General features: G+C 51.8%; 1 protein-coding gene across 1 annotated transcript; it reads left to right on the forward strand.

Moving 5' to 3' along the window:
- The first annotated feature begins 1,011 nt into the window (after nt 1–1,011).
- On the forward strand, nt 1,012–13,659 carry LTO1 (LTO1 maturation factor of ABCE1). The gene is made up of 6 exons (XM_073009630.1): nt 1,012–1,194; nt 3,619–3,724; nt 5,329–5,399; nt 9,083–9,200; nt 9,506–11,568; nt 11,867–13,659. Exons 1-5 carry the CDS (start codon nt 1,145–1,147, stop codon nt 9,572–9,574), a joined length of 414 nt encoding a protein of 137 aa, XP_072865731.1. The 5' UTR covers nt 1,012–1,144; the 3' UTR covers nt 9,575–11,568; nt 11,867–13,659.
- The last annotated feature ends 987 nt before the right edge of the window (nt 13,660–14,646 follow it).

Genomic DNA, 14,646 nt, shown 5'->3' on the forward strand with positions numbered 1-14,646 from the left:
GAAACTGATTTTTTCCCTATTCATCATACACATAGCTACTTGCTGCGATTATGGATTCTAAGAATGTCTTAGGTAACTATTTGGGTTTTCTAGGTGGGCCATCACATCTGCAAATAGTAGTATTTCTGCCTTTTTTTTTTTTTGGTATTTGCACTTCTTGCTTCATGTTTTACTGCATTGGCCAGGGCTGACAGAAAGATGTTCAGTGGTCACGTGAGGTTTTACTACTGACTTTATTAGGAATGCTTTTGGTGTTTCTCATCTGAGTTCCGTGGTCGCTTGGAGTTTGAAATCGCTTTTTAAAAATCGTGTTCAGACAGCACATCTCATGGAAATGACAAATATGAGAATTAAAACCGACAAATTTCCCCCCAAAATCCCACATGCAGAGCCTCCTGGCCCGGAGCCTCTTGAGGCGTCGGTTCTTTGATGACTTCCTATTTCTTTTCCTTTTTTTTTTTTTGACGTTGTCTCGCTCTGTCGCCAGGCTGCAGTGCAGTGGCGCGATCTCGGCTCACTGCAACCTCCGCCTCCCGGGTTCAAGCGATTCTCCTGCCTCAGCCTCCCGAGTAGCTGGAATTACAGGCGCCGCCCACCATGCACAGCTAATTTTTGTATTTTTAGTAAAGACGAGGTTTCACCATGTTGGCCAGGCTGGTCTGGAACTCCCGACCTCAGGTGATCCGCCCACCTCGGCCTCCCAAAGTTCTGGGATTACAGGCGTGAGCTACCGCGCCCAGCTGATGACTCTCCATTTCTTCCTTGGTTCTTTCGGAGTCACTTTGGGAAATTCGGTTCCATCTGCGGTGGTAAAATACAGGTCGGGTCTCCCCGCACGCGGCCAATGGACGCTCCCAGCGCTGACAGACAGGCCCATTGCCGGAGCGGGGCAGGGCGGAGGGACCCCAGGGCGGGGCTTCATTCGAGCCCAGCCCCGCCCACCGCCGCAGCCGCGCATGCGCCATGTGCCGGCCGCTTTGGACCCTCCCGCGTGCCGTTCTTACCCGGCCTGCCCCGCGCTGCCGCTTCCGGAAGTGGATCTTGTCTCCTCCCAAGCGGAGCATTTGTGCCTGAACCTCCCGGGACTGCGACGGCATCGCAGTGCTGCAGAATCCCGGGGGCCAAGGGCGCGCTGCTTGCCGCTATGGCTGGCACTCAGGATATATTCGATTCCATCGTGATGGCGGATGAGAGGTGGGTGGCGAGGCCAGGCCCGTACCCCGCCCTGTCTGGTCCTCTCCCAGCAGATTCCTCGCCGGCTGAGGCCCAGGGCGGCTGCTGGAGCCTGGCGTCCCTTGGGCGTGCGCATTGGGGAGCGCCTGGTGGCCGTGGACGCAGGACAAGTGTGGGCCTGAGGCTCTGGTCCTTCTCTCCTCGCCCTCTCCGGCGGGGCACGTGCCCAGCTGCTCTTCCAGACCCGCCTTCCCTGTCAGGACTGCCCCAAGCATCTGCTCAGCCTGGTGGTTCCCCTCCTCCGAGGCCCCCCCGTCCTCTGGGAGGACAGACTTTGCCATCTGGGAGCTGCCTCTTTTTCTGGTTCCTTAACCATAGGACATACGGCAGTATTCATGGATGTGCTGATAGATGTGCCCGACCACACCCCTTTCCCTCCAGAGCCCCTGGGGAGCCCCTCGTGCTGCGACAGTGGGGGAACTGTGAGTTGCCTCCTGGCTGACTTCCAGTGCCCGGTCCACAGGACACGTCCGTAGATGTTAGTTAAGAAAGCGACCGAACATTTAGCAGTCAGTTGCTGACGTTTATTTAGCTCTCGCTGTGAGTCAGATGCTGAGCTAAACGTTCCATCCTGGTTATCTACTTCAGCCCTACTTAGTAAGTGGATCCAATTAGTCTTCGGAATTTACAGACTAGGGGACACAGTCACTTTCCAGGGTCACATAACTGATAAGTGGGGAGCTATGCAGTCTGCTTCATGCAGTGCTGCAGCCCACTCCTTGCATCTTTGGTGACTGCAGGTTAAGATAGTGCCAGTTCCACTGTTGGGCCTCAGGGTCGGTGCTACTCCAGGTACCAGTGGGAGTACATTTTGTGGTGATCTGATGCCATTTCTCTCTGTTGTCCTACCAATGTGATGTCAAACCCTGTGTATGTTGCAGTTTTTTGGAAGCAATTGACTTGGGCTAGTGCTACTTGAACACTCAAAGAACTTTGGCCCCCTAACTCTGGCTGCAAACCAGACTTACCTAGGAGACTTCGAAAAGTAGACTCCGGGCCAGGTGCGGTGGCTCACGCCTGTAATCCCAGCACTTTGGGATGCTGAGGTGGGCAGATCACCTGAGGTCGGGAGTTCGAGACTAGCCTGACCAACATGGAGAAACCCCGTCTCTACTAAAAATACAAAATTAGCCGGGCATGGTGGCGCATGCCTGCACTGTAATCCCAGCTACTCGAGAGGCTGAGGCAGGAGAATTGTTTGAACCTGGGAGGTGAAGGTTGCCATGAGCTGAGATCATACCATTGCACTCCAGCCTGGGCAGCAAGAGCGAAACTCCGTCTCAAAAAAAAAAAAAAAAAAAAAGGCCGGGCGCGGTGGCTCAAGCCTGTAATCCCAGCACTTTGGGAGGCCGAGACGGGCGGATCACAAGGTCAAGAGATCGAGACCATCCTGGCTAACATGGTGAAACCCCGTCTCTACTAAAAATACAAAAAAAAAAAACTAGCCGGGAGGCGGAGCTTGTAGTGAGCTGAGATCCGGCCACTGCACTCCAGCCTGGGCTGCAGAGCGAGACTCCGTCTCAAATAAAAAAAAAAAAAGTCCGGGCGCGGTGGCTCACGCCTGTAATCCCAGCAGTTTGGGAGGCTGAGGCAGGCGGATCACGAGGTCAGGAGATCGAGGCTAACATGGTGAAACCCCGTCTCTACTAAAAATACAAAAAATTAGCCGGGTGTGGTGGCAGGTGCCTGTAGTCCCAGTTACTTCGGAGGCTGAGGCAGGAGAGCGTGAACCTGGGAGGCGGAGCTTGCAGTGAGCCTAGATTGCACCACTGCACTACAGCCTGGGCCACAGAGCAAGACTCCATCTCAAAAAAAAAAAAAAAAAAAAAGTAGATTCTGGGCCAGGTGTGGTGGCTCACACTTGTAATCCCAAGACTTTGAGAGGCCAAAGCTGGAGGATCGCTTGACCCCAGGAGTTTGAGGCTATAGTGAGCTGTGATCATACTACTGTACTCCAGGCAGGGCAACAGAAACCCTGTCTCCAAAAAAAAAAAAAAAAAAAAAAAAAAAAGAAGAAAGAAAGAAAAATAGATTCCAGGGCCTCCTTACTCCAGACTTACCGAATCTCTGGGGGTGAGGCTTTTGAGTTAATATCTTTGAATTTTCCTTGTGTGTCTCCAGTACTCTTATCAGGTTTGGGAATCACTGATTTAGCCCTTTGTTGTAGATGAAGAAACTGGGCTACAGGAGATACAGTGACTTCCAGAGGAGACTAGGAAGTGATATATCTGGGACTGGAATCTGTGTCTTCTAACTTGAATTTTAGGCTTTTCCTTCTTACTCTGGCTTGTCTTACTGGGTCCGGGTAATATAAGAGAGAAAAATTTTTCTGGAAAAAGTATTCTTTCTTCTGTTGATTTGATGAAGCATGTTTCTTCTTCACAGGTTTCATGGGGAAGGGTATCGGGAAGGCTACGAAGAAGGCAGTAGTTTGGGTGTGATGGAAGGAAGGCAACATGGCACGCTGCATGGAGCCAAAATCGGGTCTGAGGTAAGTGGGAAGCCCCATCTGGAGATGAAACCTCTTCATTTACAGTTTATAATTTATTTGGATATTCAGTGTGATGGAGTAAGAATGTCAGGCCTTTTAAAATCAACAGTGCCTTGGCGTGGCGGCAGGCGCCTGTAGACCCAGCTACTCCGGATGCTGAGGCAGGAGAATGGCATGAACCCGGGAGGCGGAGCTTGCAGTGAGCCGAGATTGCGCCACTGCCGTCCAGCCTGGGTGACAGAGCGAGACTTCGTCTCCAAAAAAAAAAAAAAAAAAAAAAAAAAAGTCACAGTGCTGGATGAGTGCAGTGACTCACACCTGTAATCCCAGCACTTTGGGAGACTGAGGTGGGCGGATCACCTTGAGGTCAGGAGTTGGAGACCAGCCTGACCAACATGGTGAAACCCCGTCTCTACTAAAAATACAGAATTAGCTGGGCATGGTAGCGCATGCCTGTAATCCCAGCCACTTGGGAGGCTGAGGTATGAGACTTGCTTGAACCCGGGAGGCGGAGGTTGCAGTGAGCCAGGATTCGCACCATTGCACTGCAGCCTGGGCAAGAAGAGTGAAACTCCGTCTCCAAAAAACAAACAAACAAAAATCACAGCGCCTTTGTGTGGGAGTTAATGGACTAGATGGACTGTTGCTGGAGAAATACTCTTAGTACAGAACCGAGAGCGCGTTTTGCTGTGGGTACGTATAATTAAGTTATGCAGGCTGGATAAGATAAAACAAGTCCCTGGTCTCCTCAGTTTATTTTGGAGTGTCGTGGTGCTGGCTCATGTACTAAGCCAGCTGAATCATTGTCCAAAGCATGGGTGCCCTCTGTCATGTGAAAATATTACATTTATGTTTACATTGAAATTTCATTAACTTTATGGGTTTTTTTTCTCCTCTTGCCCTTTGTCCTAGATTGACCCTTACTTACAGATAAGTGGCCCTTAGTGGCAAAGTCTGAGTTGAGGCAGTTATGACTATATTGGATGTTTGATGCTTCGAAACAGATCACCACAAAATGCATGGGGATTAACACAGCAAATATTGATGGTCTCTCATGTTTCTGAGGGTTGGGAACTCAGGAGCAGCTTTGCTGGGTGGTCCTGGCTCAGGGTGTCAGCTGGAGCCATGTCACCTGACGGCTTGACTGGGGTTGGAGGATCTGCCTCCAAGGTGGTGCTGTCACCTGACTGTGGGCATGGACGTCTCCATGAGGCTGCTTGTGTGTCCTTGTGACATTCAAGAGTGAGTGGTCCAAGAGAGCTGGTGAGGCAGGTGGCATTGGCTTTTATCCCTAGACTCAGGAGCTTTGCGCTGGTCCTCCACATTCTGTTGGTTACGAAAGCCACCCTGATGGAGTGTCGAGGGACCTGCATAGGGCATGGGTACCAGGAGATGAGGACTGGGGCATCTGGGAGGCTGGCTGCCCCACTGATGACCTAATCTCCTAATTTCCATTGCCTAATGCCCAACGGGTACTTCCAGAACAATAGTGTAAGAAGCACCGCTGCCCTTTGCCCCCACCTTTTGTTTTGAGAGATCTTGGTAATGAAAGTGTAGCTAGTTGGCTTATTAATTTCACTCTTAAATATTTTTCACATTCACAGATCGGGTGCTACCAGGGTTTTGCTTTTGCGTGGAAATGTCTACTGCACAGTTGCACCACTGAGAAGGACAGGTAAAGATGGAGGTGTCTTTCTTTCTTAGTGTAGGAACCAGGAGTTCTAGTTCCATGGGTTACCGACATGCCCTTGAATAATCAATCTGTCTGTTCCTCATCTGTAAAATGGAGAAAATAATCAGTGTCAAGCTTGAGCGTTGTTAGGAGATTTAACGAAAATACTAAACAGAAAGCGCCAGGCACATTTTAGGTGTTTGATGAACACTGGCTGTTGTTGCTTCTCACGAGTTCTATGCTCCTGCCTTTTACCTGGAGTCGTTAGGGAACCACGTGGCTTTTAGATACCCTACCAATAAAATAATGTTGACATTGATTGTATTTTCTCGTTCACCTTTCCCCTGAGCTTCTAATAAACAAATTATAACAGTTTTGTATGACTTGGGCCCAGAAATGAGGATGCCATTGTCATCAGTTTTTTAATGTAGCCAACTAAGTCTGTTAACAAGAAAATGTGTTTATATGTGTTTAACTCCTTTCTGGAACTTGTCAACAGTCAATAAGTGTTAGCTGTCATTTCAATTGTTTTTAGCTGTTAAAAACTCTTCTCGGCCGGGTGCAGTGGCTTACGCTTATGATCCCAGCACTTTGGGAGGCCAAGGTGGGCAGATCAACAGATCAGGAGTTCGAGACTGGCCTGGCCAGTATAGTGAAGCCCTGTCTCTACTAAAAATACAAAAATTAGCCAGGTGTGGTACTGTGTGCCTGTAGTCCCAGCTACTCGGGAGGCTGAGGCTGAAGAATTGCTTGAACCCGGGAGGCAGAGGTTGCAGTAAGCCAAGATCACGCCACTGTACTCCAGCCTGGGTGACAGAGCGAGACTCCTTCTCAAAAACAAACAAAAACTCTTCTTCCTGCATTGTACTTACTGAGGCCCCACGTGGCCCTGCTTTATCTAGCTTCATTCTGGAGCTGGAAATGAACCCTCAAGTAAACGGCAGAGATGGTTTGGATACTCTGCCGTTCATGGGCGGGCAGCAAGCGTGGGACCTCAGCTGGTGCTCTGGGTCGTTCTGACACCTCGCGGCCTCGCCTAGCATGGGGGGCACAGGGAGAGTGGATAACACTCGCCCTGACCACGTGCCTTGTGCTTTTATTTGAAATATCTTGAATTTCTAGAAATACCTTGAATATCTTGAATATTCAAATGTTTAAGAATGAGGATGCTTGCAGCTGATTCGGTGGTTCTTTCTGCTGCATTTGTAGCAGCGGCTGGGAGTTGATGGGATTCTGGGTTAGTAGAGAGGCACCTGAGGACATTTTCCTCTTGGTTCTCAGGTGGTGGCGGGCAGCTGGGGACCCCAGGGAAGTCGTTGTTGGCAGCCCGTGCCGCCACTGGGTGGCAGTCAAAGCTGAGCTTGGCTCTCGACTCCAGGCCACAAAAGGATGTGTGTGCTTGGTGTTCTCCACCCGTCTCCCATCTCCCACCGCGGCAGAATCTGCCGGCTCCCGGAGAAGTGCTCCGCTGTGTGTCCGTGGTCCCATCCCAGGAGGCTGCCAGCCCTTACCCCAGAGCAGGGGTTTGCTGACGTCTTAACGCAGCACACCCAGTCTAACTAACAGAGAAGAACCGCTTTGGTTGACAAGGGGCTGGTGGAAGCCCGGCCAGACCCCCCTCGCAGCCACCCTCACCCCGTCCAGTAGTACGCAGAGGTCTCTTTGGAACCTAAGGCTTTATTGTAGAGCAGTGGTTCGCGGATATTTGGATCTTACATGTCAGGTTTTGTTTATTTTTTTTTTAATGAAGAAGGGCTGATGTTGCATGTTTTACCTGTAAATTTTTCCGAATAAGGATGTTAAGAGAAAAACACCTGCCACCTGCATTGTCATTCAGCAAAATGCTGGGCATTGTAACACCAAAGAAACCATGGAGAGCGGCATCTTGGGCCAAAAGATGGTGCTTTCTGTTGAGTAACTAGCTTTCCAGTAAACTGCGTGGCACTTCTGTCCCCGGCTTTAGCAGTCTGGTGAAACCCTTCTGCAGAGCAGCGCGTGCCGGGGCTGAGCGTGGGGGCTCTGGTACCATCACTTTTGTTTCGTTAGCCCTGAGCTGCTCACACCTGCCTGATGTGTGCTGCCTCTGACGGTGCGCCCGCCTGGGTGTGTCTGAGCAGCATCGCTGAGCACCCATGCAGAGGATGGTCCTCTGCATTGGGTCGCATACAGCCACCTCCCACGTTTTGGCATCTCCCTTTGGTTTCCCTGGAAACCAGGTGCTTTGTTGCTAAAACTGACTTGCTTTGACCTTTCACAGTTTTGTATTTTCTCCGAGAGGTAGCCGTCGTTAGCTCTTGTAAACTGGATGCAGCTGGCGAACTTGCTCTTCTGTGTGTCCAGGAGCACCAGCTGTTTGCATGCACACAGGAGTCTTGGTTGCTTTGAATTGCTGTCAATCCATCCTCACCGTCAGTTCTTTAAAATTCCTGTTAATTGAGAATCTTGCCTACTCTGGCCACTCACATGGTCCAATGTGGCATAGGGGCAGCGTGCTTCTGTGGTTCATTGGAAGGACCTGGCCCCACTAGAGGTACACATGTGTGGATTATTTTTAAACCCCTGCAGGTGAGAGCCCTGTTCTCTAGGATCCAGAGGAAACCAAGAGACTAACATTTATTGAGCACCTACTCTGTGCTGGAGTCCAAGCTTCAAGTCTTTTTTTTTTTTTTTTTTTGAGATGGAGTCTTGCTCTGTCCCCTAGGCTGGAGTACAGTGGCGTAATCTCAGCTCACTGCAACCTCCACCTCCCGGGTTCCAGAAATTCTCCTGTCTCAGCTTCCCGAGTAGCTGGGACTACAGGCGCACACCATCACACCCAGCTAATTTTTGTATTTTTAGTGGAGACGGGGTTTCACCATATTGGTCAGGCTGGTCTTGAACTCCTGACCTCAGGTGATCCACCCGCCTTGGCCTCCCAAAGTGCTGGGATTCCAGGTGTGAGCCACCAGGCCCAGCCCATGTCAGTTATTTAATCCTCTTGGAAGTCTATGAGGTTGCTGTTACTCTCCCCATTTTAAAAAAGATAAACAACAGAAATGAATTTCTCACCATCTGGAGGCTGGGATGCCCCCCCATTTTACGGACGAGGCCAGCAGGGTTGAGAGCGGGTAGGTAGGTGTTGGGGAGCAGTCATGCCCAGGGCTGCTGTCTCCTGAGTGCACGTCCTTTCTGCAGAACCTCCTTGCCTCCCTAGCAAAGCTCTGTCCTCCCTGGGGCGTGGACAGTACTGATTTCCACTCTTTTGAGGGAGGGGTTTGCTGGTTTACTTGCAGCTGAACTCCAGAAGGCTTTGAGCACAAAGATTCCAAATCCTGGAAAATCCCCAGACCCAGAGCAGGCTGCTTGTGCCCAGCCCCAGTCCCTCTTGCCCAGTTCTGTCTGTTTTTGTGTGTGTGACCTCGAGAGTCAGTGGGCTTCAGGCCGCCTCAGCCACTCAGCCCCACGGTCCGGATGGAGGCATGTCTAAGCTAGGCACACAGTTGCTGTCGAGGTGCTGGGTGTGGGCCTAAGCATGTTGCTAGGTAAATAAATACGATTTCGTGTAATGAGAAAATGATCATCCAGCTTTTGAACGAAGGCATTCTTAGCGCATCTGCTGGGTTTCAGTAAGCAAGCAGCATAGCTGTTGCGTAAGTTGAACCTGGTGTGTGCACATGACTGAGAGTCTGTATTTCTGTGCTTTACAGCCGAAAGATGAAGGTCTTAGAATCATTGATTGGAATGATCCAGAAATTCCCTTATGATGACCCTACTTACGATAAACTCCATGAAGACTTAGACAAAATCAGGGGAAAATTTAAACAGGTGCGTGCACTGTGTGTTTCCTCCTGCTGGGAGCGCCTGACTGTGCCTTTCCCAGGCGGGGCGGCGCACTCCAGGGGCCACGGCGGCGATGGCCTGGGGCTGCGTGTGCCGTGGAACTGTCCGTAGAGGCGTCTCATCCTTGAGTCACAGTGCAGGAAAACTGAAGATGGTCCAGAGAATAGGAGTTAGAACTCACTTATGGGCTGGCCACGTAGACAGGAAAAGCTATAGTTAGAGTTATCTTCTCATTTTTCAGTAAAAATACACAAATTAAAAATACCATCCCTTTTCTTTTGTGTTTTCAGTTTTGTTCATTACTCAACGTTCAGCCAGACTTTAAAATTAGTGCAGAAGGTTCCGGACTTTCATTTTGAGAACGATGGATGAACAGAGACCGAACATCGAGGAACAGATGTGTGTGTGACATGTTTAGAAATGCGGCGAAGGGCCAGACGGTGCTGGGAAGGCCATCGTTCAGTGGGAGGGTGAGGCTTCCGGTTCGGCCGCGGGAGGGCCTCCTTCCCCGGGGTTTTTTGCCTGTGTCATCTCGGTGCCCGCCGTGGGGCCTCTTCACAATGCCCTTTGTTGGGCTGAAGCCATCCCTGGCAGAGCCCTCGCGCGGCTGCTCCCTGCTGGGCCCACGTGCATTGGCCTGACGGCCTCTTCGGCAGCACAGGCCTGGCTGGCTCTGGCCTGGGGTTGACTCTGGATAGGGTCAGTCCCCAGGCCTGGACTCGAGGCAGGTTTTTACATTTTTTTTTGCAATGAGAGAGACAGTTGGCCCTCAGCGAGGCTCGTGGGAGGTCTGGACGGGTGCTGTGCCTCATGTCGAAGCCGATTGTGCGCCAGGCCCTGCGGGACGTGTGTCTCGTGTTTTATTTAATCCCTTCAGGAGCCCACGGGGTGGGTGTTATTCCCATTTTACAGAGGAAGAAGGTGAGACAAGAAGGGGTTGCCTGGTCTGAGGGCACCCAGCAGCAGAGCTAGGACTTCCGCCCCCAGGCCGTGCCTCACCGCCACCAGCCGCAGCCGCCTCTGGAATGCACAGGCTGGCACCTCAGCACTGAGAGTCCCTGCCCTCCCTCCCAGGCCGCATGGGCCCTGCTGAGCCTCGCGGAGCACGGAGGAGTCCATGGTGGCCAGTTTGCCTGGCCATCTGGCTGAGAGGAAGAAAGGCCAGCCTGATCCTGAGGGGACCCGGACATATCGTTCACACTGTCCCCAGAGGGGCAATGAGCTCTGCAGCATTAAAAAATGGTGAAGGGGGGAAATATTTTGAACCAAAGACCAAATGTTAGGCCGCCGTTATATTTGCAGAAACTGAGAACCGTGTGTACAGGCTCCTACATTCTCCCCTCTCCTAGGCGCTCTTTGGTCTCTGTCGGTCCTTAACGAGGTGTCATACAGAGACAGCGGGCTGGGCACAGATGAGTGGAGTGGATGGTTCGGTGGGCCCCCACGAGGTGAGTGGTCATATGCGATGGCATGTGTTCACGCACCCTCCTATGTGCACCTCAGGGTCACCGAAGTCCCCACACGCTGGCTCTCCCCACCCCTCCTGTTCCAGAAGGCATGTCTGAAAGCAGTCCACGGGATTATTAAGGAGTCACCATGAATCCACTTTGGTTTTAAAACCATTCCCGAATGTCTTAGTGGATTGTGCTGTGCTGCCTAAGCTGCTGGCGGCAAGAGCCAGAGCAGTGACTCCCGCAGGAGCAGCGGCGGGCGGACCTCCACGGCGGCAGGGGGACCTCCACGGCAGCAGGGGAACCTCCACGGCGGCAGGGGGACCTCCACGGCGGCTCGGGAGTTGAGAGAGAGCTGCTTTGTTTTTGTTTGTTTTTCGTTTGAGACGGAGTCTCACTCTTTCACCCAGGCTGGGATGTAGTGGCGTGATCTCGGCTCACTGTAACCTCCACCTCCTGAATTTAAGCAATTCTCCTGCCTCAGCCTCCCTAGTAGCTGGGATTACAGGCGCCCACCACCACGCCCAAGTAACTTTTGTATTTTTAGTAGAGATGGGGTTTTGCCATGTTGGCCAGGCTGGTCTTGAACTCCTAGCCTGAAATGATCCACCCACCTCCACCTACCGAAGTGCTGGAATTGCAGGCATGAGCCTCCACTCCCAGCCTGCTTTTTCTTTTTGAAGACAAGACTTAGGTCTCCTCCTTCTGAACTGTAAACCTGCGTGTGTGGCTGTGCACCCCTCATTTGTGGCCTCACCTCAGGTCTGGGGAAGTCTGCGTTGGGCATCGCCCCATTGTGCCTTCATCAGAGCTGGTGCCTTCGGGCAGAAAGATTTCCATTCTTTCTAGATGGTGGGATCAGGGGCCTTCGTGGTGTTTCCCTTGGTGGATTTTTGTGTTTTGTAAGTTGTCTATTTTGATAATGTATTATTTTTATAATTGGAAAAAAAGTAAATAGCATATTTTAAAGTGAAAGTTTGTCTGGGACCGTTTATAACACAACATCATTCATAACACAGCATCGCTTATAACACAGCATCGCTTATAACACAGCATCGCTTATAACACAGCATCGCTTATAACACAGCATCGCTTATAACACAGCATCACCTGTAACACAGTGTCATTTATAACACAGTGTCACGCATGACACAGCATCATTTATAACACAGCGTCCAGCCAGTTTGTTTCTTCCTCCAGGGCATTTCGGATCTGGATATGGAGGAAGACACGTGCCCTAGATTTCTGCCGGCTCGTCTCCTTAACCCAGCGTAGACACAGCCGCTGCGAGAGTGGTTCCGTTGTGTTAGGGACTGGTCAGCTCCTGCTCACCTGGCCCAGCTATTACTCATCCCCTCTCTCCAAGACATCTCTATCCCCGCTGTCCCCAACCTTCTCTCCCCTCCTCTTTCTTTTTTTTCTTCTCCCATCTCTGTCTCCTGTTCTCTCTCCCTACTCCCTCTCTGCCTCTTCGACACAGCTGGCTGAGCAGCAGACTGCCACTTCCTCCTCTGGTTTGCCTCACAGGGAGCCAGGACTGCCTCCTCATCTTCAAGATTCTCACACACTCTGCTGGCCTGTGCCTGCCTGGCCCCTTTCTAGAGAACGAGACCCAGTTTCCAGGATCCCTTGGTCACCCCCGACATTGTGGTACAGACAGAGCCCACTGTAACAGGTGGTTCCATCCTATCCAGGCAGTGCCATCCTCAGCCTTTACCCTGGGAATGAGCATGTCTGTGTCTTCTCTTCTGCTAATGAGGTGTTAGTAGAGGGTCGACCAGTCCCCAGCACAGTGGGCCCACTCTTAGAATGACTGTGTTTCTGTGCTGGGTTAAGGAGATGAGTTGGCAGAAGGTCCTGCGGGGGCTTCTGGGAAAGGTTACGTCATTCCAAAGAAAAGGTGCTGGTGCTATTTTGAACATCATCCTGTTGGGATGTGACAGCTAGAACTGCTCCAGTCATCTTGCAAGCTGGCTACAGCTGAAGCCACCCCGAGCCTGGCAGAGCGAAGAGCTAGGAAGAACCTGCGTCCTCGATACCACCACGTGCTGTTCCCAGCAGCCCTGAGCCACCTTGCTCGCACCTGTAAGCGCTACCCATCCCAGTCATGGAAGGCCGTGGCCCTGGGTTTCTGTTGTTTGCAGACAAAGTCTGCTTGTTGCCTTCCCCATCCCCATCAGGCCCATCCCGTCCCGCTAATCCTGGATGTCAGCCTTTGTCCAGAGTGGCCTTGAGTTTGGGAGCTCCTGGGGTTGGATTGCATCCCTTGCGGTCGGTTTTCCAAGGCTTTGACCTGCCCGTTCCTTCCTGTCAGAAGCTCCCAGCGTGTTGTCTGCCACCGTCTCAGCTCGGGCTGCCACCACGGCACCCCTGATGGGTGACTTCAGCAGCGGTCCACCTTCCCTTCGTTCTGGAGGCTGGAGTCCGAGATCAAGGCGCCACAGGGCTGCTCCCTCCTGAGGCCTCTCTCCTTGCCTTGCAGACAACTTTCTTCCCCCCGTGTCCTCACGTGGTCGTTCCTCTGTGTGTGTCCTCATCTCTTATAAGGACCCCAGTCAGATTGCATTGGGGCCCACCCTTCTAGCCTCATCTGAACTTAGTTACCTGTTAAAGACCTCACTCTTCACACAGTCACATTCTGAGGCACTGACCCCAGTCAGATTGCATTGGGGCCCACCCTTCCAGCCTCATCTGAACTTAGTTACCTGTTAAAGACCTCACTCTTCACACAGTCACATTCTGAGGCACATTCTGAGGCACTGACCCCAGTCAGATTGCATTCGGGCCCACCCTTACAGCCTCATCTGAACTTAGTTACCTGTTAAAGACCTCACTCTTCACACAGTCACATTCTGAGGCACTGGGGGTTAAGGCTTCCACGTGAGTTTTGTGGGGACACAGTTTAGTCCCTAACAGGACCCAGCTGTGGCTGCTGGATAGACTGTTGAATTGGGACTGGGGAGGAAATAAAGCCATTTCATGTAAAAGTTGAAGTTACTTCAGTTAGTTTTTCTAGAATGTTAACAGCTAGGCACAAGCAAGAGTAGTCAGTCCTCCACTGAACTCTCCACTTTGGAATCACCTGTCAGAGTCACTGGACGGCCAAAGGGAACTGCCCAAGGGCCACTCATCGGGCCTAAAACACGACCACCTTTCACTTTATTTTACATTCACCCCTTGACATTTTTTCTCTAACCAGTGGCAAGAAAAGAATGAGGAGATACGGAAGAAGGGACGAGAGGCCTATTTGCCCGGTGGCTGCTGCTGGCCCGCCTTTTACTGGGATTATCCACCAGTGCTGGAGGCAGGGCTGCCACCCTCGCTTTGCAGAGATACTGAGGACAAGTCCAGTGGTCACAGTAAGTGGCCAACTTCAGGCTTGACGGGGCACAGCAGGGCTTGAGCAGGTTGCCTGAATGATTCGCTTCCTGAGGCCATTGCTTTCTGAGAATTTGCAGTCTGCCTTCAGGACCAGTCTTGCATCTGGCACAGCAGTCCCCAGCCTTTTTGACACCAGGGACTGGTTTTGTGGAAGACAGTTTTTCCATGGCCAGGGCTTGGGGGTGGGGATGGCTTGGGGATGAAACTGTTCCACCTCAGATCGTCAAGCATTAGATTCTCATAAGGAGCATGCCCCTTAGATCCCTCACGTGCACAGTTCACAATAGGGTTCCCGCTCCTATGAGAATCTGACGCCTCTGCTGATCTAACAGGAGGTGGAGCTCAGGCAGTAGTTCTCTCGTCTGCTGCTCATCTCCTGCTGTGCGGCCCGGTACCTAACGGGTCATGGACTGGTGCTGGTCCACGGCCTGAGGATGGGGGACCCCGATCTAGCAGATTGAGGCCAGATTGAGGCAAAAGCAGATGGATTTATGGAAAACGACTCATGCCGGCTGCCTGTAGGAGAGGCAGTGCCTGGGTGGGTCCTTAGCTGCCCCAGACCCTGTGAGCAGGTCTCACCTAGGGATGCCCGTGGCACT

This window comes from Chlorocebus sabaeus, chromosome 1 (genome assembly GCF_047675955.1).
Source record: "Chlorocebus sabaeus isolate Y175 chromosome 1, mChlSab1.0.hap1, whole genome shotgun sequence".
Lineage (NCBI taxonomy): Eukaryota > Metazoa > Chordata > Mammalia > Primates > Cercopithecidae > Chlorocebus > Chlorocebus sabaeus.